Raw genomic sequence first — 24,822 nt, 5'->3', positions numbered from 1 at the left:
AAAGAAGGGCCATTTGTACCCCAGTGTTTATTGCAGCAATGGCTACGGTCGCCAAACTGTGGAAAGAACCAAGATGCCCTTCAACGGATGAATGGATAAGGAAGACGTGGTACATATTCACGATGGAGTATTATGCCTCCATCAGAAAGGATGAATACCCAGCTTTTGTAGCAACATGGACGGGACTGGAGGAGATTATGCTGAGCGAAGTAAGTCAAGCAGAGAGAGTCAAGTATCATATGGTCTCACTTATTTGTGGAGCATAACAAATGACATGGAGGACATGGGGAGATGGAGAGGAGAGGGAGTTGAGGGAAACTGGAAGGGGAGATGAACCATGAGAGACTATGGACTCTGAAAAACAACCAGAGGGTTTTGAAGGGGCGGGGGGGGGGTGGGAGGTTGAGGAACCAGGTGGTGGGTAATAGGGAGGGCACGTACTGCATGGAGCACTGGGTGTTATGCCAAAACAATGAACACTGTTATGCTGTAAATAAACAAATAAAAAAATTAAAAAAAATTTTTTTAATGATTTTATTTATTTATTTGAGACAGAGAGAGAGGGAGCACAAGCAGACGGGAGGATCAGAGGGAGAGGGGGAAGCAGGATCCCCAGAGTAGGGAGCCTGCTGCGAGGCTCGATCCCAGAACCCCGAGATCATGACCCAAGCCAAAGGCAGACGCTTAACCGACTGAGCCACCCAGGCACCCCACCTCCATTTTTTTTAAAAGCTTTATTTATTTAAGTAATCTCTACACCCAACACGGGGCTCGAACTCACGACCCTAAGATATGAGATCCAGCATCTCTTGCTCCACTGCCTGAGCCAGCCAGTCTCCCTGTCCTTCCTTTTTTTTTTTTTTTTTTTAAAGATTTTATTTATTTGTCAGAAAGAAAGAGAGCGCGGGAGCACAAGCAGGGTGAGCGGCAGGCAGAGCAAGCAGAGGGACAGCAAAGAGCCCGATGCAGGACTTGATCCCAGGATTCTGGGATCATGACCTGAGCTGAAGGTGGTGGCTTAACAGACTGAGCCACCCAGGCGTCCCTCCCCATCCTTCTTAATGCCTCTCACTGCCCCTCCTTTCCTGGACCCGTGCCATTAGAGTCATCAGTGACTTCCTGTTTCCTGTGGATAAACGGATCCCCTTGTCATGGCACCGTGTCCTTGTCATGGCACCGTGTCAGCTCCCCTCCGTCGGGTGGGGCTCCTTATAGTCTTTGAACCCTCTGGGCCTTTTTGAGCACCGAGGCTTTGCTGGGTGGGTCTCTCTGCCTGCACCCACTTCCCCCCATCTCTGCCCAGAGAACCCCCATCTAGTGCTCACGGTGCAGCGGGGGATCTGTCCGTCCCACCCAGCTCTCCGACTTGGCTCCGTGTCCCTCCCACATGTCTCATCGCCCTGTGCTTCCCCAGGAGAGCCTTCATCTCTCCCGAAGCAGGGGCCAGGGCCCCAGGTGGCCTCTGATGGGGGAGGCCAGCAGGTTACCCAGGACAGGTGTCTGGTGACCTTGCCCGAAAAGTGGATCGAGCGAAGGAAGGTTTTCCTCTTATATCCTCCCTCGTCACCATCAACCCGCAGTTGTCGGAAGCCTGTCGTGATGCGGGTGGGGGGCCCTGGGTGTCCTTGCCTTACCTGTGCAAGCAGCTAAGCTCCTTTCTCAGTGCCCTTGCCCGACGGCCTGACAGAGCCCCAGCCGCAACCTTGGGGGTAGAAGCCATGGATGCTGCCAGGGCCCCCAGGACACACAAGGTCCTTCCTGCCAGCTGCATGTGCGTGATAAGTCACGAGGGGTGCTGACGCCCCAAGATGGAGGGGCCTGTGTCCTTCAATGCCGCATGGAGAGAGCCACCTCTCTGCACATGACAGAGGAAGAGAGGCACGTTGTTGGGGCTGAGAGGGCAGATCGGCGGGGGAAAGAGGCCCCTGAGGCTGAGTCACCCATGCTCTGGGGGGAGCTGGTAGCAGACATGTTCTCTGTAGCCAAGGACACCGTGGAGGGGCTGGGCCCGGGGGATGGCGGGTGTCCCGTCTTGGACATGCTGAGGTGGAGGTGCTTGGTGACATGTCAGGAGGGATGTTCAGGGGGTAGTTATCCTCCAGGGGTTAGAGTTCAGGAAACCAGTCTGTCCGGAGGGCAGTGGGCATGTCGATGGGGGTGGGGGGCAGGAAGCCCAGGTGTTAATAAATGGGGCCATTCTTGCAGAACCGGAAACTGAGGTTCCAGGAGACAGCGCCACCCCGTGAAAAAAAGATCCTCCCGGGCTTGTCTGTTGTGAGACTTTGGAGCCGCAGCAGTGCCCTTCCCAGTTTGTCGGCTGTCCCCCCGACCTGTCTGCAGTGGTCCTCGATCTGTCCCCGTGCCAGTGCCTGATGGCCGCAATGCTTTGTGATAGTGAGAGGATGGATCCAGTCTTGGGGGTGGGCTGGGGCTGAGAATCTGGTTTCCGAGCTTTTCAGGGGATTAGGACATGAAGGCAGGCGGGGCGGTCCCTATAGGCAGCTCCAGGGAGCTCCTGAGGACACTGGGAGGGTCAGGTCTGCCCATGAGCCACGTGTTCCACTGAGGCCTGGTTCCAGAAGGGTGGTCCAGGCATTTCTCACTGGCCTGTAGTGGGCCCCAGGCGGCTGTTGTACGAACGTGTCTGCGAGGAGCAGGGTGCTGCCAGCTGGCGGAGATCTCCAGATCTCCCAGGTCAGGGAGCTCAGCAGGGGCAGGAGTCTTCCCCTAGGTCTGTTGCTATTGTTGGTAGTAATCTGAGCTGCTCTCCTTTCTTTTTCTCTTTGTTTCTTTCTTAAAGGTTTTATTTATTTATTTGACAGAGAGCAAGCACAAGTAGGGGGAGCAGGAGGCAGAAGGAGAGGGAGAAGTAGGTTCCCCCGCAGGACTCGATCCCAGGACTCAGGATCACGACCCGAGCTGAAGGCAGATGCCAGATGCCAAATGACTGAGCCACCCAGGTGTCCCCTGCTCTCATCTCCACCCACTGCCTGCCAGGCCCTGTGCTAGACCCTTGGCAGATCTTTCCCCGATCCCTGTAGGGGTGCAGCAGGCAAGTATTGCCATCCCTGCTTAAAGATGAAGAAGCTTGGGCTTCATGGAGTCCTCATTAGGGACATCTCACATGCTTTCACAGTTGATGAAAATGGTAATTTTAGGGGGCCCAGGAGCAAGATATCAGGAGCTGGAGCGGGCTGAGGTCAGCTGGATGGCACCTGCTAGGGGGCAGTGAGTCTCTGTTCCTGCTTCTCCTGGCCCAGTGTGACTTCATCTATTTTCCAGAAGAAACCGGAAACGTGACATGGTGTCGAAATATCATACTTTGTCCATGTTGGCAAGTAATTTTGTAAGATGTTCAAAGCAAGCAAGCAAGCCGGTACGTACGAGAGTCTGATTCGGCCTGCAAAGAGCCAGTTTATAGTCCCAGCTTAAGAGACTGTCTATTCAGGGTGCCTGGGTGGCTCAGTGGGTTAAATGTCTGCCTTTGCTCAGGCCATGCTCTCCGGGTCTTCATATGGAGTCCCACGTCTGGCTCCCTGCTGAGCGACGAGTCTGCTTCTCCCTCCCTCTGTGCCTCCTCCCTCTGATGCTTGTGCGCACTCTCTCTTCAAGTAAATAAATAAAATCTTGGGGTGCCTCGGTGGCTCAGTGGATTAAAGCCTCTGCCTTCGGCTCAGGTCATGATCCCAGGGTTCTAGGATGGAGCCCCGCATCAGGCTCTCTGCTCAGCAGGGAGCCTGCTTCCCCCTCTCTCTCTGTCTGCCTCTCTGCCTACTTGTGATCTGTGTCTGTCAAATAAATAAATAAAATCTTTTTAAATAAATAAATAAATAAAATCTTTTAAAAAACAACAAAAAAGAATTTGTTGTTGAAGCCGCCCGGGGCTGACTTAGACACCTGGTTTGTAGACCCGTCCCTCCAACTCGGCCCTCGCAGCATGGTGTTTTCCTTCTGTCTCTCTGTCTTTGTGTGTCTCCCACCCTACCCTGCCAGGGAGGCTGGCGAGCAGCGTGGACTTCCGTGAGCCCCCCACCCCCACTCCGCACTGCTCTCTCTTCCTCTCGCCTGAATTTGGGGTTAGAATTTCATCCTCAACGTGCTGGGAAGCCCAGCCAGGGTTTCGGTGAGGACTGAAGATGCAGCTTGTATTTTAGGAAAGTTTCCCCCAGCTGGAGCCAGACGCAGTCCTGCCGTGGGGGGCAGGAACCCCAGGGAGCTGAAGAGTATGTCCTGGCCATGACAGACCCAAAGCACTGGCAGATAGCTCCTGCGACTTTCAGCTTGCAGGCTCAGCCGAAATAAACAAACAAAACACAAAAGGAGAACATGATTCATGTAAGCTCACTCTTGAACAAAATGGGTTTGAACTGTGCGGGTCCACTTACACACCGATTTTTTTTTAGATTTTTTTTTTTTTAAGATTTTATTTATTTTTTTGAGAGGGAGACAGACCGAGAGAGCACAAGCAGGGGGAGAGGCAGAGGGAGGGGGAGAAGCAGACTCCCTGCTGAGGACCCCCGAGACCACAAGCTGAAGTCAGATGCTCGACTTGACTGAGCCCCCCGGGTGCCCCTTTTATAGATTTTTTTTTTTTTGATAAATATACTATGTACTGTGGATGCATTCTCTTCATTATGACTTCCCTAATAATGATTGTCTTTTCAGTAGCTCACTTTATTGTAGGAATGTGGTATATGATACATAGACAAAATACTTGTTAATTGACTACATTATTGGTAATGCTTCTGGTTAACAGTAGGCTATGAGTAGTTAAGTTTTGGGGGGGAGTCAAAAGTTATATGCAGATTTTTGACTGTGTAAGGTGTCGGTACCCCTTACTCCTGCATCGTTCAAGGGCCAACTGCAATTTTTAAGACTTTCAATGGATTTTGTGTCTGTTCTCTTTCTTCTAGGTTGGTTATTTAAAAAAAAAACAACAAACATTTTAGAGCACCAGCAGAGGGCAGGACAGAGGGAGAAGTGCACTCCCCACTGAGTAGGGAGCCTGGCTCCGGCTCAGTCCCAGGACCCTGAGATCATGACCCAGTGGAAGTCAGACACCTAATTGAACCACCCAGGCGCCCTTAGGTTAATGGATGTACTTTTTTTTTTTTTTAAGATTTTATTTATTTATTGACAGAGAGAGATCACAAGTAGGCAGAGAGGCAGGCAGAGAGAGAGATGGGGAAGCAGACTCCCCGCTGAGCAGAGAGCCCGATGCGGGGCTCCATCCCAGCACCCTGGGATCACGACCCGAGCGGAAGGCAGAGGCTTAACCCACTGAGCCACCCAGGTGCCCCTAATGGTTGTACTCTTACACAGAAGTCACCGGACAGCCTGAATCCCCAAAGCCAGGAAACTATACTGCATTGGCCCCTTAAGGCCATTTCAGGGGATAACTGGTCTCCTTGCTGATTTGAGAACCTCACTGTCATAAAAGATGTCCTCTCTTCAGGGTTGTAATTGGGACCCAATAACTAGAGAGGGAGCCTTGTATCATAGGGACTTCTTGTTGCTTCTGAGGAGCCGGGTGCCCTGTCCTTGTCAGAGACACTGTTGGAGACGACATAAAAGCATTGTGCTGAGACTGAGCCCCTCTTGTCTGCAGTTCTTTAGGGTTCATAAATTTTAAGATTTTTTGGGGGGTGCCTGGGCGGCTTACTTGGTTAAGTGTCATCCTTTGGCTCAGGCCATGACCTCTGGGTCCTGGGATCGAGTCCCACACTGGGCTCCCTGCTTAGTGGGCAGTCCGCTTCTCCCTCTTCCTCTGCCTTTCCCCCACGGCTCATGCTCGCTCTCTCATTCTCTTTCAAATAAATAGACAAAATCTTTAAAAAAAGATGTATTTTTTGAGAGGAGGGGGAAGGGCAGAGGGAGAGGAAGAGAGATTCTCAAGAAGATTCCATGCTGAGCTTGCAGCTGGACCTGGGGCTCGATTTTACAACCTTGAGATCACAACCTGAGCTGAAACTGAGTTAGACTCTGAAATGACTGTGCTGCCCTGTTGCCCCATAAATTACTTTCTAAGCTATTGCTTCATTTGAGCCTCAGAATAATTTAATCTGACCACAGACAATTTAGACCACAGAACTCAGGAAATCAGAGACCCCTCATCCTACAGTAGCCAGAAGCCCTGGAAACAATGCAGAGTTGCAGGTGCTGGCTTGGTGCCTACAGTTTCAGATGTGATTTCAGTGTTTTCATGTATAAAGTATGGATACCCTCACACAAAATTATTTTTTATTTATTTTTTTTTTTAAAGATTTTATTTATGTATTTGACAGATAGAGATCACAAGTAGGGAGAGAGGCAGGCAGAGAAAGAGAGAGGAGGAAGCAGGCTTCCTGCCAAGCAGAGAGCCCGATGTGGGGCTCGATCGCAGGAAGCTGGGATCATGACCTGAGGCTTTAACCCACTGAGCCACCCAGGCGCCCCCACAAAAATTATTTTGAGGCTCCGATGAAGCAATGTTGGGGACAAGATTTTGCAGACTATAAAGCGCTGCCCAAATGTTGTTCTCCTCAAACTGGACGTGTCATGGAAGGTGTTTCCCAAGTTGTGTGAAAGGCATCCATGTGAGGAAAAGAGGAGGAGCTCGAGTGAACGTATGTCCTCATCAGTAGTTACGTCCTGTGGGTACATCTAGACTATTTGACTTTGAACTTAATTGCCTATATTACCTCCACTGCTGAGCCACCTGTGTTCATCATCCCGTGTGCGGCATCCCTCCCCGGCCCTTATTTCTGTGGGTGGGCACGGGCTGGCGTGGTGAGTGTGTGAAGGACTTCCTGCAAGCAGGCTTTATCAGATTTCAACAGTGACATGACCCCAGTTTTATGGAGATACTGAGTTTCACTTGTGGAATCTGGCCTGAAAGTGACACAGTCAGGTGGGCCTTGGGTTTACACCGGAGGGTATTTGCACCCCCCTGGAGGGCGGGTGCCCCTGCTCTGGCCGATGGAGACCTTGGGGGAAGGCAGCACTGTGTGGCCAAATCTTCCCGCTTTCTATAGTCAGTTATTTTTTCCGAATGTGAAACGGTCAGAGTTCTCATTCCCTCTGCAACTTCACTGGCTGTGCAGGATTCGGGAGTGAGCCTTGCGCCAGCGCTCTGGGCTTCAGTTTTCTCATTTATAAATTTGTGATGGTATCGCCTTCCATTGGGTTGTTAGGAGACCCGATGAGGAAATAGAACCCCCAGGCCCCCACACCGGGCCTGGCTGTAGGAACTCGGCGAGAAACGTCAGCCACTTGTGTGCTCTTGCTATCTGGTAATCCCCAGGCTTCAGAGGTTGTAATCCTGGTCCATCTGGGGCCTGTCACCCATACGATTAAAAGAAATCATGGGATTATGCCGGCCTTTCAAGCTTGGTGATCAAGATCAAACGGAGGGGGGTTGTATATTAGAAAACGAGAACCATCCCTCCCGCCTCCAACTTCATGATTTGAGGGACACGGTATATTTTCCTTAAAAAGAAATTTCAGCAGGAATACAGGAACTAACTCAAACGAAGAACATTAACCCAAAGTGTGACAACGAGGCTGATCGTCTAGGTGGTGCCAGACGACCTGGATCGGGGAACACCGCGGTGACACCGTTTCTCCCGCCACATCCTACCGTAGCACCATTGGCACCAGACGCCCGGCGGGCTCCACCCCCTCTCCGCTGCTAGCCGCTGGAGGAGGCGGCAGAAAGGGCGGGAGCGCGGGGCCGTGAGGGCACCAAGGTCAAGGGGGAGGGCGGGCCGCGTCCCGGTCCCTTCGAGCGGTGCCACGGAACTTGGCGAAACCCTGCGCGCCCGATCTCGGCCGCCGAGTTCTCCCACTTCCAGCCGGGCGACCTTGGTTTGCGAGACTTCCTAGAGCCCAGTTTCCTCTTTTGGAAGAACGGAGTGCGCGAAGCTACCGACGCTGGGATGGGGCGCTCCGGGACGAGAGACTGCGGCCTCACAGGGCGGAGAGGGGAGGTCTTCGGCCCCTCGGCCGCGGGGTTCCGGTTGCCGGCGCCGCTCAGGAGGAGGATGAGGTTCCGCCCGGCCCCGGCAGCCGTCCTCAGGGCCTGGCTCGCGCGGGTTCTAAAATGAGGACAAAGCCCGCCCGGATTTAGCGTGCGCGCGCCGCTGCGGCCAATGGGACGCCGGCGCTGGGTTGAGTGATGGGCGGACGCAGCCAATGAACACGCGCCTTGTTGCGAGGTGCTCCCGGCCCCGGCATTATAAAGAGCGCCACGAGTCGGCATTGTCAGGCGGCGGCACCGCGCGGGCTCGAGTGAGCCTGTCGGTCGGTGGGCTCCGTGCGGCGCGGCGGCAAAGGAGGGCGCGAGGTCGCGGCGGCACCGTCGGCGGACGGAGGCGAGGCCCGGCAGCGCGGGCGTGAGCGCGGCCGAGCCCGCGGCGCCTTTCCGGCGGGTGGGGACGAGCGGGCCTCGCGGCGTCATCGGCGGCGAGGTGAGCGGCCGGGCCCGCGGGCGGCGGGCGGGGGGAAGCCTGGGCGGGAGCCGCGCGGGCCTGACGCGCTGGGGCCGCTCGTTGCAGGAGCCGCCGCGCCCCGGCCTAGCATGTCGGAAGCGGGTGAGGAGCAGCCCATGGAGACCACGGGCGCCACCGAGAACGGACACGAGGCCGCCCCCGAAGGCGAGTCGCCGGCGGGGGCCGGCACCGGGGCCGCGGCGAGCACCGGAGGCGGGAGCTCGGCGCCCCCGGCCGGCAACCAAAACGGCGCCGAGGGTGACCAGATCAACGCCAGCAAGAACGAGGAGGACGCGGGGTAGGTGCGGCCGCGGGCCGACCGGGGCGCCGCCTTTGTTCCGGGGCCGCCTTTTGTTGGCGCCACGCGGCGGGGGGAGGGGCGGGCGGGCGGCTGGGGCCTGCTCGCGGCCCGCCGCCCTGCCCCTCCGCGCCCGCCGCGCCGCCGCTCGCGCCGGAGTTTGCAGGAGTTTGTTGGGTCGACTTTGGCGCCGCCCCGGGGCCGCTCGCGCGGGGCCGGGGGGTGGGCGGCCCGGAAGGGGGAGTGCGCTCGGACCCGGGGCCGAGCCGGCCTCGGGCTCCGCGGGGCTGCGTGGGCGGAGTTGGCGCGCGCCCGGGCCGTGGCCTCCTTCCCTCCCGCCCCCCCCACCCCGCGGAGGGCGGAGTCACGGTCTGAACGCGGTCTCCGGCCCCCGGAAGCCTGAGTTCCTGGAGAGCGAGCTCTCGGTCTCGGGGGCAGGTAGTGAGGACGGGCCGGGCCGGCGGCCTTCTGCCTTGACTTGTTTGTTAGGCGGATGACTTCTAGTTGTGAAGGTTCGGGGCCTCTGCCCCAGGCGCGGTGCCCTCCCTTCCGCTGCACCGTCGGGGACTGCACCGTCTGGAGCTTCTCGCCGCTCAGGGTTGTGTGGGAGGGGAGTGAAGATTGGTTGACACTTCCCCAACGTAGGCCCCTCGGGGGCTCTCGGGGCAGACCCGCATTCCGGATGGCGGCTTTGCTTACCCGCTAGCACTGAAGGTGGTGTCAGGGCCGGTCCCAGCATCAGAGCGCTGTTGTAAGGCTTGTTGGCACGTGTATCTTTACCTTTTCAGAAAAATGTTCGTTGGTGGCCTGAGCTGGGATACCAGCAAAAAAGACCTAAAGGATTACTTTACCAAATTTGGAGAGGTTGTTGATTGTACAATAAAAATGGATCCCAACACTGGCCGGTCAAGAGGGTTTGGGTTTATCCTCTTCAAAGATGCAGCCAGTGTGGAGAAGGTAAGCTGGGCGCTTGATGTCAGCGGCATGAAGTTTGTTCTAGGATAGGGTTCTGAGAGCACCATGGGTTTGTGTGTTCTGTAGGTGCTTGAGGGCTTTGGGAAAAGCAGAGGTGAGGAACTCTGTTCTGTTTTTGAGGGAATTAAAAAATACAGATTAAGTGGGCCCAGGAAGATTATAGTTGGTGTTTATTGCTTTTTTGGTGTCCCTTCTGGGCACTGACTAAAGCAAATCCTTTATCCTGAGGACTAGAATAGAGTCCAAGGTTGCTATGAATGAACTAGGTATTATTTTAGGTCCATTTTACAGAAAACAAAACAAAGGCTCAGAAGTGTAAGTAGAAAGAGTTCACAGCCAGAAAGGGCTGGATTCCAACCCTAGCAGCCCACCTCCAGCCCGCCTCACTGCTGCTTAACTTGTGAAAGAGAGGCTTTAAACTGAGCCTACTCTGTCTGGGAAAGCGTTGGGGGAGTTGGGAGAGGCCTCTAGGGGCTGAGTTAAGCTAGCTGTACTTGGAAGTTTGGAGATGAAGTTGTGTTGCTTAGTCACTTAGGGGTGGAGTATGGGGGGGCCAAACACGTTTTGTATATCAGTCTTGGGGTCTTCGTGGCTCAAAGAGAAGGGGCTTGTTGAGGGTGGTGCTGTTGAGTTTGAAGCTCATTTTCTTGTGTTGGGACAGGTCCTAGACCAGAAGGAACACAGGCTGGATGGCCGTGTCATTGACCCCAAAAAGGCCATGGCCATGAAGAAGGACCCGGTAAAGAAAATTTTTGTGGGGGGTCTGAATCCTGAAGCCACTGAAGAGAAGATCAGGGAGTACTTTCGAGAGTTTGGGGAGGTGAGTGTGGGACCCTGGGAGTTGCCTGCTGATGCCCTGAGGTTGCTCTCCCTGGTCCTAGGCAGCTTTGGAAGGCTGTAGCTCTCCATGAGGCTTTTTCATTCTGGCCTTCTTGGGTCTTTTCTCCTCAGAGTTCCCTGTGGGCCCTGGGGGTGGGAAGAGGCATTGGTTCTGAGCTTTGCCTACATTTACAGATTGAGGCCATTGAGCTTCCCATGGATCCAAAGTTGAACAAAAGACGAGGCTTTGTTTTCATCACCTTTAAAGAAGAGGAACCTGTGAAGAAAGTTCTGGAGAAAAAGTTCCATACTATCAGTGGCAGTAAGGTAAGGTGTCTCCAGCTCTATATCCACCTGCTGTTGGTGGAGAGCTGGCTCTTACAGGTGTGCCTCAGGAGTTGGGCTACCTCTCCGGGGCAGTGTGACCCTGCTGGGTGTCTGCAGTGCCTGCTATCCTGATTGGGGCAGATGGTCCTGTCCTTCAGGGAGTTCTGGGCTGGTAGACTTGGCAGAAACCCGGAATGTGTGGGAGGCAGGAGAAAGGGTCTTTTCTCTGGGCTAGAGCATGTTCAGTAGCCCCTTTGATTTCTGACTGAAAGCTAGAGGTCATGGTGTTCTCCATCTGGAGTCCAAGGTGAATATGGCCTGCACTAAGTCTCAGAAGATTCTAGAACTTCTTTCATTCATGGGTTTGTTTCCTTTGGGTAAAGTTGTTCCTCCTGTGGAGCTTTTTCCTCTCTCGTCACAACCAGATCTTTTGTTTGCTTCCGCCTGCTCTGGCTCTGGATGTTGGTTTAGTCAGCTCCCACCTCAGACAAAGTTTCTTCCCAGAGCTCCCAGGGTTTTAGTCCACGTTGTGTCCATGGTCAGTTTTGCCTAAGTGAGCGGTGCCTCACGGTGAGAAGTGCCACTGTTCCTCTGAACTCTGGCCAGTAGTGGGGGTGAGGGATGTCGGGGGTGTCTTTCGGTTCAGGTGTTCTCCAGGTGGCAGAGGAGGCAGTTGAGGGTGTGGCTGGCTGGCCGGGTGTGGCAGGTCTGAGCCCAGCGGCAGACAGATAAGGTGGGACAGGTAGTGGGTGGGGCTTCTAGAAGTCTTAATCCCAGCTGGGAAGTTAGACTGGATTCAGGATTGGGCCTCTAAATTCTATGTCAAATGAGTTGAAGTCTAGCTGCAGCAGCTGGGTGAGGGCTTTTCCCCTAGACAGTGAGTGACCGCCACCCTCTCCCCCACTGAATGCGAAATGGAAGGAAGTACCTGTAAGGTAGTCAGTTGCTACTGGTGGTGTGATTTGAAATAAATGTATTCAGCATTTTTAATTAAACAGAAGACATCAGATGAAATCACTTGGGGAAGGTTTCCCAGTTAGGATATGATTGGGTGGTGACACATTGTATAAAATGGTATTTTGTGGGTCGTATTTAGGAGAGTGTATGTGCGAGGGTACTTCCTCTAACAAGTAAACTTCTGATTGGGTGGGAGGCCCTGACCCTAATCCCATCCGCAGTGGGCAGATTTTTGAGCAAAAAGGAAACTGACTCTTTGGCTCCTCAGAGGATACAGACATCTGGCCCTTCCCACCAACAGGCCAGTGGTTGGGAGAAGGGGAGGGGAGAGCAGCCAGGTCCCGCCCTGAGCCTCAGTGGCTTCCTTCCTCAAAGCCAGAGGTCAGGGGCTCAGCCTCAGCCTGTTGGAGTGGGATGCTTCATTTCTTCTGTAAAGGAAAGAAAAGAAAATTAGAAAGTTTCCCCCCACTTCTTTCTCTCTAAGGGCCCTGATCTGAGAAGCCAGCTCTGAGGCCTCTTTCCCAGGTGGACGGGGCTGGCCTCAGAGCCGGCCTGGCGGCGCCCCCCCACCCCCCCATGGGATCAAGCTATGCTGGGTTGGTCTCAGCCTCAGCCTCGGTGTGCCTCCTCCCAGTTGTTGGATCCTGGCTGCCATCAGCAGGCCTGGAATTACAGCTGTCACCCCAGTGAGTTCTCTGGGGAAAGGTTTTGGCCCAAAGGCCCTAGTCCTCATCCAGAGATTTTAGTTGTGGTCCTGAGAGTTTCTAGCCCAAATGTGGCTTCCACTTAAGCATGTTTTGTTTTGTTTTTAAAGATTTTATTTATTTGACAGACAGAGATCACAAGTAGGCAGAGAGGCAGGCAGAGAGAGAGGAGGAAGCAGGCTCCCCGCCAAGCAGAGAGCCCGATGTGGGGCTCAATCCCAGGACCCTGGGATCATGACCTGAGCCGAAGGCAGAGGCTTTAACCCACTGAGCCACTCAGGTGCCCTGTTTTGTATTTTTTTTTAAAGATTGATTTTATTTTAGAGACTTAGTGCACATGCGTGTTGGGGGAGAGGGAGAAACTTTAGCAGATTTCGTTCGGAGAGTAGCCACCCATGCAGGTCTCAGTCGCTTGACCCTGAGAGCATAACCTGAGCCCAAAGCAAGAGTCAGGACGCTTCACCTATGTCCCCCAGGTGCTGCAGGCAGATTTTGTATTGAGCAGTTGGTCCCCATCAGCAAAGGTCTTTGTCCATGGCCCTGCCCCAGGCTTGTCACATAGGTCTGACCCATTGTCCTTCTCTTGCAGTGTGAGATCAAGGTGGCCCAGCCCAAAGAAGTCTATCAGCAGCAGCAGTATGGCTCGGGGGGCCGTGGGAACCGCAACCGAGGGAACCGAGGCAGCGGCGGTGGCGGCGGAAGTGGAGGTGAGTGGAACCTGGCTGAGCAAAGACAGGGCCCTGCCTGCATGGAGCCCCCGTGCCTGTCTGGGGCTTTCGCTGGCCTCTGGCATTTGGTGCACCAGGCCGGGTGGGTCATGTTGGCGCTGCTGTGGCTGCTACTTGGTGTGGAAGAGCCTGGCTCTTGCTGCCTGGGGCCCCAAGACAGAGGGGCCTTTGCATTGCAGTCAGGGTGCGGGGGTGGCGGGCCTGAGGGGCGTACTGGGCTGGGTGGCGGGCCTGAGTCTCGGTGCACCCGTGGGCGGGTGGGCAGGAGGTAGGGCAGGGCTGTGCCGGGCGCTTTACCTCCTTCTGTCCAGGCCCCTCGGACTCCAAAGCCTGAATGTCCTCCTTTTTAGGGCGGAGCTGCCAGGGAGTGTTGGGGTGAGGAGAGGGAGGTGTGAGAGAGTGAGCTCCTGCCTCATTTGCCCCGAGTGCAGTTAGCCGGCAGGGCCCTCCTGGCCTTCAGGGCCCCGGCTTGGGCCTCAGATGCAGGGCGGGGCCCAGGGCCCCTGACGCCAGACAGCAGCCCCCTGGTTTCTACCTGAGTTGCCATAGTGAGCCCGCCACCCGAAGGGCAGGATTTCCTCCATCCTCGCTCCTGCGTGTGCTAAATGGTCCCTGGGCCCCTGGGCCCTGCTCCCCCCACAGGTCAGAGTCAGAGTTGGAATCAGGGCTACGGCAGCTACTGGAACCAGGGCTACGGCTACCAGCAGGGCTACGGGCCCGGCTATGGCGGCTACGACTACTCGCCCTATGGCTATTACGGCTACGGCCCCGGCTACGACTACAGTAAGTAGGAGAGAGGGAGGCCCTGGCCGCTCACCCCCAACCCTGGGAGGCAGGACAGACAGTGCAGGGGCCACTGGCAGCAGGGGCTTTGGAGTCGGACAGGCTGGGCTCGGGGGCCCGGTGCGGCCACCATGGGAGGAGGCACTTGAGCCTCTGGGCCTCAGGAAGGCGGGGCGCTGCCCCCTCCGTGCTGGCCAGGGGTGAGGGCTCCGGTGTGGCGGCACAGCAGGCACCTGGCTCGGGGAGGGCTCCGGCAGGTGGCACCGTGACCCATGCATGGCCTTCTCATCCCCAGGTCAGGGTGGCACGAACTACGGGAAGAGCCAGCGCCGCGGCGGCCACCAGAACAACTACAAGCCGTACTGAGGCCGTGGCCGGATGCCCGCCCGCACACGCTCTGTCCGGATCTCGAGTGAACACAATTATGTACCAAATTTAACCTGGCGTACTTTCTATGGCCTGTCCCATGTGCATCTTATTTAAAATTTCCCCCTTGGAAATCACTCTCCTGTTGATATTTCCAGAGCTCTAGTTGTCGTAGGCAGCGTGTGGGGGTCTCTGAGACCAGAGCGGCGTTGGAGGGCTAGTTTTAGGCCCGGGTCCCCCAGGGCCGGCTGGGAGGGTCTGCTGCCCGCCACCGCCCGCAGCCTGGACCTGTGGACCCTGGTTGTAAAGAGTAAACTGTATCTTAGGAAACCAGTGTCACCTTTTTTTCACCTTTTAATTTTATATTATTTGTGTCATACATTTCCTGTTAATGGAAGTGTTAATTTTACTGTACTTTTTGGTACCTTTTGGGAATCTAATGTATTGTAAGGTATTTTACACGTGTCCTGATTTTGCCACGACCTGGATATTGAAGCTATCCAAGCTTTTGAAATAAAAATTTAAAAACCCCCAAAGCCTGGGTGAGTGTGGGGCATGTTGTGAAGAGCAGGGAAGGGCCAGGTGCTCCTGAGCCTTCAAAGCTCTAGCGCCTCCCTGACCGGACAGCAGTCCTGGCAGGTGGAACCGAGTCGCTGCTTGTAAGGACGGGGCCTGCCCAGGACTTGAGCCCTTTTAGAGGAAGTTTTAAAGGACTTCTGACTGGAGGCAGCTTCAAGGGGGTGAAGGAGGTACCGTGAAGGGGGCTGCGGCAGCTGCAGACTCCAGTCTCCTGGGCCCCCAGAAGTGGGATTTGGTCTCCTAGCGGAGGACAGTGGGACTGTACCCAGGAAGGCAGTGTCCTAGGGGCCAGCTGGACTGGACACAAAGTGCCCCCCTCCTGGGTGGCCCGGAACAGTTTTGCTCCCTCTGGCAGAGTTGAGCTGCTGGCTGGACTGGGGTGCCCCAGGGCTGGTGGTTGAGCCCTCAGACTAGCAAAGACTTGTTTTCCATTCCTTCTAGAAGGAGAACTGGCTCGGGGAGGAAAGTGCTAGTCCTGTCTTCCCCATCAGCTATCGGGAGAGGTTTCTGAAGAAAACCTGGTTAAGAGCGAGGTTTGGCTTGCTGAGGGTGAGGGAGCAAGGCCTACTCACCCAAGGAAGGAGGACACGAGTGCCAGGGCTGGAGCCTCAGTGTCTCACAACTTCTCACGTTTTTTTCCATGTCTGAAAAACAGCACAAAGGCCCCCGCCCCATACCCCCACAAGTGCTTAGCCTTTTTCTCCAGCATCCAAGCTTCTTGGACTCCTTGTCCAGCCCCTTGACCATGTGCACAAATCACAGGGTCAGCAACACTCCCAAAAGTACAAAGCCAGACGTCAGTCTGGTTGCCCCAGACATTCAGACTCAATGGCAGCCACTCTGCCCAGGAAAGCAAAGGCAAGTCTGTGCCTTCTTAGGCTCTCCTCTCCTAGGCTCCCCACAAACATCCTCCTTCCTGCAGGGAACGCACCTGCAGAGGTGGAGGAGAGGTGGGGGTGCCTGCGGGGCTTGGGTTTCAGCCAGGAGGTGGGATTTTGCACCCCACCCCTACCCCCTTACGGCATAGCAGAGACCTGTCTGCTTCCGTTGTTCCAGGTGGCCTGGTGAGTGCATTTAGGGCAGACCCCACACTGATCTGACATTCCTAGGGGACTGGAAACCTAGGGCAGAATTCCTTTTGCATTTCTTCAGTCCTGGGTGCAAATCTCAGTCCAGCACCTTAGCTGCTGAGGGGGACACTAGCCTTCAAGGAGGGCACAATGTTCCTGCCACATAAATCCCCGCGGTTTCACTGGGTGATTGCCTTGCCTGGAGTCCACACTAGTGCTACTCAGGCAGAATGGCTACTCAGGGCTCAGGAAACCCCTCCACGCCACAGCTCCTTGTTCCCTGCGCTGTCTGGAAGACTCCTGGCTCACTGTGGAGTCCCCTTCCCAGGCACCCTGGAGGGTCCTAGCTCCTGACCGCAGGTTGGGCTCAAGAGACATGGTCAGCTGCTCCTCGGGCCCCCAGCTCACCTGTCAGAATGGTATCCATCTTTGCCACCACGTGTCGTGCGTTGTCCACACTGAAGCACATTGGGGGTTTAAATTTCAGGACATTCCGCCCAGGGCCATCTGTGCTCAGCAAAATGTAGTTCTCTTTCAGCCTGTGAGGATAGGACATGGCAAGGCCTTGCGGCCCAGCAGCCAAGGAACCCTTCACAGAGCCTCAAAGTCTGTCCTGGCTTCAGCCAACCGGCCCCTGGGAGCCCCACCCCAGTCCAGGTACCACAGGGACATGGCCCTGGCCGCCTCCTCCCGAACTGCCTGCCTGCCTGTCCTTGTTCGCCCAGCACTAAGGGCTCCTGTGTGGGGTGACCTGCACCTGGCCTTGAGCCCTCCACCCTCCATCCCCACCCCTACCCGAAGCAGGGGCCTCTGCTCATCCAGCCTTGGAATCCCGGCCTGAGCCAAGACAGGCCATGGCTAGGACGTGGCCAGCCAGCATTCCTGCACCGCACCGATGCTGCCGGGCTGGTACAGCGAACCCGTCCCCCCTCCCCAGCTCCAGGAACTTCTCTGCCAGCCCCGGTTTTCATTTCCAGTTCTTTCTAGGAAGATAGCTTCACTTCCTTAATAGTAGTGGTACCTAAGGACGTTAACATTCCACATTTGCACTTCAACCTGGGAAGGTTATTTGGCCAGAAAGAGAGTCTGAGGTGATTGTATTTACATTCTGACCCCAACTTCCAGTCTTTCTCATTTATTCCCTGGGGCAGGGGTAGGGTTCTCCAGATGCCTTCACCCAGACAAGGAGCAGGCGGCCTGTCCATACCAAAGAAAACCAGGTGCTGTGCCCACGGGGAGCCCCAAATCTGGCTCTGCCAGGGGCCCTGGCATGGCCGTGAGAGTAGTGGCTTCCCCGGGGCAGCCGGGCACTGTGGGATGCGGCTTTCTGGTCTCTGAGCCCCTGTGGCGCTCGCATCCTCGGCTGGGAATGGCCCACACCCACCCGAGGCCCTGCTGCCAGGCACTGGCCACCAAGCGGACCTGGCCGCTTTCTCAGTGTGTGGAGTTGGGGTGGGGGTACACAGAAGGGGGGCCCCTTCTGTGCTCCGGCCCAATGCCAACGCCTTCAGGCAGCCCTGTGTGGCCCCGAGGGCCCGGGGACACAGTGGCAATGGCAGAAACAGGATGGCAGCTCCTTCCCAGTCAGGGCCGTGGACACTGCAGAGGCAGCTTGGTTCGAGAAATAGTACCTGGACACCACGTAGTTCGCCTCCTCAGTTGCTGGTGTCCTGGTCGCTGTGTCTTTGATGAGGTCCACACCGATAAAGAGCCCGACGCCCCTGGAACAGGAAGGCGACATCTTAGGAGGCCAGGCCGTGGGCCCTTCTCTCCCCCTCTGGCTGGGCCTGCCCAAAGCACCAGTCCTGTGCCTCTGCTTCCTGGGGAGCCTGAGGGCTGCACAACCCTCGGAGGGTGGAGGGTAGTGACCCAGTGCCAGCAAGTGACTTTGAGGAGAGGGGCCCCAGCTGTGACAGAGGAAAGGTCGGGGACCAGGGCCGTCTGCCCCTGGTTTCTCCTTCCCTAGAAGCGCTATCTCGGGCAGCAGCACCCCTCAGAGCTTTAGTTCCTCCTCTGTGGAGAGAAACGTCCCCACCACCCCGGGTAACAATGAAGTGACAAAAGAAACCATGCTTGGCCCCGGGCTGGTGTTCAGTTAGCAGGTAAGGAGTGCTGCCTGAGCCTCACCTGACGTCCCCGATGATGGGATGCTTGGCTTTCTGCTGTCGGAGGAGCTCCACGAGGACACTGCCCACAGAGGCAGCGTGAGCCCGCAGCTGCTCCTTCTCCAGAACGTCCAGGACGGCCAGGCCCACGGCGCAGGACACCGGGCTGCCCCCAAACTGAGTCAGGGGACAAAGGGCGGGTCAGAGGCCCAGAAAAGTGGGCCCTGCTCCAGGGAGCGTGAGGGCTACAGAAGGCCACACACATTCCAAGGGCAGTGACAGGCACAGGCCTGAAGCCCATAGAACTCCGAGTACTTGGGGATAGATGGGGTTCTCCCCCACAGGCTGTCCTCTCGCCTTTCCCGGTGCTAATGTGACTGGGACTCAGGGAAGCCACCCCACGGGGTATAGGAGGAGCCTCAAGAGGCAGAATTGGAGGAGAGGGTGTACTGTGCATTCCCACAGAGCTGCCTTCCGCTGAGAGGCTGTAAGGTTGAGGGGGCGGGGGAGGGGGAGATGTCCCCTCCGGACACCTGGGAGCTCTGGCACCCTTCCTCCAGTGGGCCCTGCCCTTCGACAGGTGTCCGAAGGGGGACCTGTGTCACAGAAAGGGAAGAGTAAGGGTGTCTCTTGCAGACTGTCTTTTTAATTGTTTTTAAACTATATTTAAAAAGAAAACTTTACTGAAGTAGAGTTTACACACAATAAGCTGCAAATATTTACAGCGCGTACAGTTCAGTGCATGTGCCCCTCCACTGCTGGCTCAGGCGACCACTGACCTGCTTTCTGTCACCATAGTTTTGCTGTTTCTGGAATGTTCTCTCTTGTGCCTGGGTGCTTCTGCTCAGCATGTTTTTGCGATTTCCCGTCTTGTCCTGTGTCTCAGTAGCATGTTCCTATTACTGGTGCATGAAATCCCATTGTACGGACATACCATTCTTTGTTTCTCTAATCTCCTGTTAACGGTCCCTTGGATTCTTTTGATTTTTGGCTATTATGAATAAAGCTGTTTAAGAATATTTGTAACAAATCTTGGTGTGAACAGATGTCCTCATTTCTCCTGGGTAAGTATCTAGGAGTGGAATTGCTGGGTTGTAATCATAAATGCAGACTTGGTTTCATAAAAAACAAATTTTCCTGAGGTGGTTGTATCATGTTATGTTCCCACCACTAGCCTACAAAATTCCAGGAGAGCTCCCATCCTCAAAATGATTTGGAATTGTCAGTCTTTTTAACTGTAGCCATCCTAACGGGTGTCTGGTTGTATCCTGTAGATCATCTTCAAACTGGGTGAGCAGAGCCCCGTATCTGAGATCATAAAAAGCTTCCGAGGGGATTCCGCCACGAGGCAGATTTCTGATATGTCCAAATTATGTGTGGAATGGACACACAGGATGGACTGAGGCTACTTACTGTATAATACTATTAACTACGAACTTGTTAAAAGGTAGAGTGTAGGTATTAATAGCATCTTTTGTTTAACCCACTGAGCCAGGCGCCCCAATAGCATCTTTTGTTTAGAACCATGACATGGCCAAGGCAATGAAAGCTGAACTACCACAGTAGGTAGGTCGTTGTTCCAAGATCACCCCAGAGGAGCAACAGGAAGAAAATGAACAAGTTCTGACAGAGTCCTGGGAATTCAGAAGGTCATGTCTACACAGAGGGATATGCGCGCGCCCTGTGCCTTATGCATGTTCGGGAAGGACCTGAAAAGCTCTAAGTTCTGGTCATTGGCTGCCTGGAGGCTCTCAGAAGGAGGAAGAAAAGGCTGACACAGAGCTGTAAGCTGTTCGGCTGAGCTGTCAAGGCATGGAACCCTCTATCTCACACACAGGGGACCACTTGTCAAAGGCATCGAAGGAGCTATCTGTCCAATCACGAGATGATCACTAAGCCAACCAAGCAAAGACTACAAACTTTACACAGTTAGTTCAGAAAAGGCAAACAATAATACAAACAATAATAAAAACACCATACAGAATATGTATGGGAATATGATTTCTAAATCATATGATTTCTAAGAATCATATGTATGGGAATATGATTTCTAAAGCTGACAGAATATATTACTTAATATGTCCAGTTTCAAGAGAAAATCATGAAACTTCCAAGGAAAGAAGAAAGCATGACCCATATATGGGGGTGAGGAACAGTCCCGTAGACACTGTCCCCGAGGAAGCTGAGATAGGGATCTTCTTAGACAAAGACATTAAATCAGATGTTATGCTTGTATTAAAACAACTAAATGAAACCGTACTGCAAGAACTCAAAAGCAAAGCATGAAGACAATGTCTCAGCAAACAGGAATATCACTGAAGAGAAATTTTTAAAAGGAACTACAGAGAAATTCTGGAGCTGAAAAGCACAGTAACTGTAATGAAAAATTCACCAGACAGGCTCAACAACAGATTTGGGCAAACAGATGAAGGAATCAGCAAATTTGAAGATAATGTCAACTGAGGCTGTCCGGTCTGAAAACCAGAGGGAGGAAATGAATAGAGCTTCGACAGCCTGTGGGACACAATGAAGTAAACCAACATCTGTATATGGGGGGTCCCAGAAGGAGAGGAGAGGGAAAGACACCCAAAGACAAAGAGGGTGGGAGAAATGGGTAAAGGTGGTCAAAAGGCAACACATTGTCAGTTATAAAATAAGTAGGTCATGGGGATGTAATGAACAGCATGGTGACTACAGTTAGTAATACTGTATTATATATTTGAAAGTTGCTAAGACAGACCTTTTAAATTTAATTAGCCCACATACAGTACACCATCGGTTTCAGATGTAGAGATAATTCACCAGCTGCACATAACACTCAGTGCTCACCACACAATGTGCCCTACTTAATGCCCATCACCCAGTTACCCATCCGCCCCTGTCCCCAACAACTGTTTCCTAGAGTGAAGAGACTCTCATGGTTAAGAGAGATCTTCAAAGTTCTCTTCATAAGGAAAAAAAACTCTAACTATGTGATGATGGATGCTAACTAGACTTGTGATCATTTCACAAGATAACAAATAGCTGAATCATTATGTTGTGTGAGACTAATAGAATACTGTATGCCAATTATGTCTCAGTGGATAAAAGACAATCCTGCAGTAAGCAAGAGACAACAGATTTGTCTTGTGCAGGAGCTGGGTGACAAGATTAACAGCTGAGTCCTCATCAGAGACCATGAAGGCCAGACGCAGTGGGATGACATATTTAAAGTAATCAAAGAAAAAGACTGCCAGTCAAAAATTCTACATAAAAGCATCCTTTCAAAATGGGGAAACTAAGACAATTCCAGATAAATAAAAACTGAATGTGTCCCGAACATATACTTCACAAAAAATACTAATGGTATGTCTTCAGACTGAGATGAAAAGACACATCGGATAGGGACACCTGGGTGGCTCAGTCGGTGAAACATCTGCCTTCGCCTCGGGTCATGATCTCAGGGTCCCGGGATCGAGTCCCGAATGGGGCTCTCTGCTCAGCGGGGAGCCTGCTTCCTTCTCTCCCTCTGCCTGCTTCTCCCCCTGCTTGCCCGCGCGCTCTCTCTCTGACAAATAAGTAAATAAAATCTTAAAAAAAAGACATCAGATAATAACTCAAATCCACATGAATAAAGAGGACTGATAAAGACACAAAGAGGTTGAAAGCAGAAGGGTGGAGAAGGTACACCATGCAAACAGGAACGAGAAGAGTCAGAGTAGCTGTACTAATATCAGATGTAAAAGACGTGTGCATTACAATTGCATTAGCAACATAGAGAAACATTCCATAATGCCACAAGTCAGTCTATCAAAAGGATTTGATAACCATTACAAATTCATTTGTACTTAAAAAGAGAGCCTCAAAATACATAAAGCAAAAACTGACAGAAGTGAAAGCAGAAACGTACCATTCAGGGACCAATGGAGAGTTCAGTCTTTCATTTTCAGTAACTGACAGAACTATACAGAAGATCAACATGGAAACAGAGGACCTGAAGGACACTATAAGCGGACTAGACCCAATAGACACATACAGAGCACTCCAAAAAAGCAGAAAAAACACTCTTCCCAAATGCACCAATGGATCAAAGAAGTTGCAAGGAGATTTAAAAATATAGATGAATAAAAATGAAAACATACCAAAACTTACAGGATGCAGCGAAAATAGTACTAATATGAAAATTTATGTCTGTAAACATGTATGTCAAAAAAGAAAGTTCTCAAGTGAATAATCTAACTTTCCACTTTAAGAAAACATAAAAAAGAGTAATCAAAACCAAAAGCAAGCAGAAGGACGGGAATCCTAAAGATTGAAGTGGAAATAAATAGAAATGCAGAAAAACAATAAAAAAGAATCAGCAAAATCAAAAGTGTTTTTTTTTTTTTAAAGATTTTATTTATTTGAGATAGAGAGAGAATGAGAGACAGAGAGAGCATGAGAGGAGAGAGGTCATTGGGGGAAGCAGACTCCCTGCCGAGCAGGAAGCCTGATGTAGGACTCGATCCTGGGACTCCAGGATCATGACCTGAGTCGAAGGCAGTTGCTTAACCAACTGGGCCACCCAGGCACCCCCAAAAGTGAGTTCTTTGAGAAGATCAATAAAATTAACAAACTTCAGCTAAACTGACCAAAATAAAGGCTCAAATGTCTAAAATCAGGAATGAAAGAGGACCCATGACTACCAAACGAACAAACTTAATGAAACAAAAAAGATGATAAGGGAATCATATGAACAAATGTACATCGACAAGCTAGATCACTGAGATGAAATGCACAAATTCCTAACAAATAAAAAATACTGACACTGGCTCAAGAAGAAACAGAAAATCTGACAGACATATGCAAGTAAAAAGAAAAAAGTAGTAATAAAGTTCCCACAAAGAAAAGCCTAGAACCAGACGGCTCCACTGGTGAATTCTACCACAATGTTTAAAGAAGAATTACTACCAATCTTTTGAAAAGCCTCCCAGAAGACAGAATGGGCATAGACATTTCCCAGCTCATTCTTTGAGGCCAGTATTACACCCCGATACCAAAACCTGACAAAGACATCAAAAGAAAACTAAAGATCAGTATCTCTTAAGAATACAGATGTGGAGGAAAGGTTCAAGACGGAAGTATAGGAAGATCCTGAGCTCACCTCCTCCCAGGGACACAACAAATCGACAACTACATACAGGATCATTCCCTCTGAAGGGGACCGAGAAACTGTATGAACAGATCTTCTGCAAGAAGGGACAGCAATGAGACAGATGGCAGAGATGGAGATACCCCAGGGGCAGCATTTCGCAGGCAAGAGGGATCTTAAAGGCGCAAAACGTTTTCCCTGAGGAGTGAAAGATTTGAGCTCCACATCAGGGACTCCAACCCTTAGATCCTAAACAAAAGAGACAAGATCCCCAAACACCTAGCTTTTAAAAACCAACAGTGAGTACATCTCAGAAAACTCTAGAACTATCGGGAAATGAGAACTCACTCTTAAAAAGCTTACACATAGATCAACTTGACTGGGAACTTTACACTCTAATGTAAAACACCAGATCAAAAGGTACATGGGCTGCAGGTGAAGGAGTCCCATTTACTAATCTTGGAGGGTCTGTTGGAACCACAGGAGGCAGCTGGGCCACTCTACAGGGACTGATACAGTGGTGGTGCCATTTTTGCTCTCCTCTTCTGCTGTTCTGATCCTGGCACTGGTGGGTACCATTCTGGAATCCTCCCTCTAGACTGCTAACCCTAGCCAACTATGCACCTCAGCTGGGCTTCACAGCTGAACGACAGCCCCACCCGCCAGCATGCTCACAGCAATACTAGCTGGGCAGGGGACCAGCCCCACCCAAGAGCGCACCCACAGTAGCTGCAGGCCTGCCACAACACGAGGGGGCACACAGCCCACATAGGGGACACCCGTGGAGCACCTGGCTTTCGTGGCCAGGAGGGACTTCACTTCTGGGTCCCACAGGACATCTTCTACATAAGGCCACTCCTTCAAGATGGGGAGATGTAGTTGAACTATCTAATAGATACAAACAAACACAGAGAATTGAACAAAATGAGGAGACAGAGGAACATGTTCAAAATGAAAGAACAAGACAAAAACCTCAAAAAGAATTAGATAAAACGGAGACACTTATCTACTCATCCACCCAATAAAGAGTTCAAAGTAATGGTCAAACAGATGCTTACCAAACTTGGGAAAAGAATGGATAACCATGGTGAGAACATCAGCAGAGAGAGAGAAAATAAAAAAAATACCAATCAGAGCTGAAGAATACAATAATAAAAATGAGATATGCACTTGGGGGAATAGACAATAGATTAGATGATACAGAAGAATGGATCAGTGACCTGGAAGACAGGGTAAGGGAAATCATCCAATTAGGACAGTAAAAAAGAAAAAAAATTAAAAAGGAGGATAGTTTAAGGGACCTCTGGGACAACATCAAGTATACTAACATTCACTGCCTGCAGTTCCAGAAAGAGAGGAGAGACTAAAGGGACAGGACACCTATTTGAAGAAATAATGGCTGAAAACTTCCCTAACCTGGTAGAAGGAGACATACAAGTCCAGAGAGCACAGAAAGTCCAAGATGAACCCAGAGACCACACCAAGACACATTATCATTAAAATGTCAACAATTAAAGGTAAAGATAAAAGCAG

At 52.5% G+C, this 24,822-nt stretch overlaps 2 protein-coding genes across 6 annotated transcripts in view; one reads left to right on the top strand and one right to left on the bottom strand.

Moving 5' to 3' along the window:
* Positions 1-8,256: 8,256 nt before the first annotated feature.
* Positions 8,257-14,961, top strand: HNRNPAB (heterogeneous nuclear ribonucleoprotein A/B). Of its 2 annotated transcripts, XM_045999091.1 has the most exons (8): positions 8,261-8,447; positions 8,535-8,766; positions 9,555-9,723; positions 10,403-10,561; positions 10,756-10,887; positions 13,138-13,255; positions 13,919-14,059; positions 14,355-14,961. In XM_045999091.1, exons 2-8 carry the CDS (start codon positions 8,558-8,560, stop codon positions 14,423-14,425), a joined length of 999 nt encoding a protein of 332 aa, XP_045855047.1. In that variant the 5' UTR covers positions 8,261-8,447; positions 8,535-8,557; the 3' UTR covers positions 14,426-14,961. The 2 variants fall into 2 exon arrangements, with proteins under 2 accessions (XP_045855048.1, XP_045855047.1); XM_045999092.1 differs by lacking the exon at positions 13,919-14,059 and having other exon boundaries at positions 8,257-8,447.
* PHYKPL (5-phosphohydroxy-L-lysine phospho-lyase) overlaps positions 10,894-24,822 on the bottom strand; it is a 36,157-nt gene continuing 22,228 nt past the window's right edge. For 3 of the 4 annotated variants that reach the window (XM_045999087.1, XM_045999090.1, XM_045999089.1), the window contains 5 exons: positions 18,202-18,356; positions 17,706-17,795; positions 16,483-16,613; positions 15,577-15,648; positions 10,894-12,272 (listed from right to left, as the gene is read on the bottom strand). In XM_045999087.1, the coding sequence (XP_045855043.1) occupies positions 12,241-12,272; positions 15,577-15,648; positions 16,483-16,613; positions 17,706-17,795; positions 18,202-18,356 (480 nt within the window). In that variant the 3' untranslated portion in view covers positions 10,894-12,240. Of the gene's footprint in view, positions 12,273-13,261; positions 13,634-15,576; positions 15,649-16,482; positions 16,614-17,705; positions 17,796-18,201; positions 18,357-24,822 lie in introns of those variants that run through there. The other variant, XM_045999088.1, reaches the window with a different exon arrangement.

This window comes from Meles meles, chromosome 3, assembly GCF_922984935.1.
Source record: "Meles meles chromosome 3, mMelMel3.1 paternal haplotype, whole genome shotgun sequence".
Taxonomy (NCBI): domain Eukaryota; kingdom Metazoa; phylum Chordata; class Mammalia; order Carnivora; family Mustelidae; genus Meles; species Meles meles.
The sequence above is the reverse complement of the archived record's forward strand: the minus strand, read 5'-3'. Positions and strand labels throughout refer to the sequence as shown.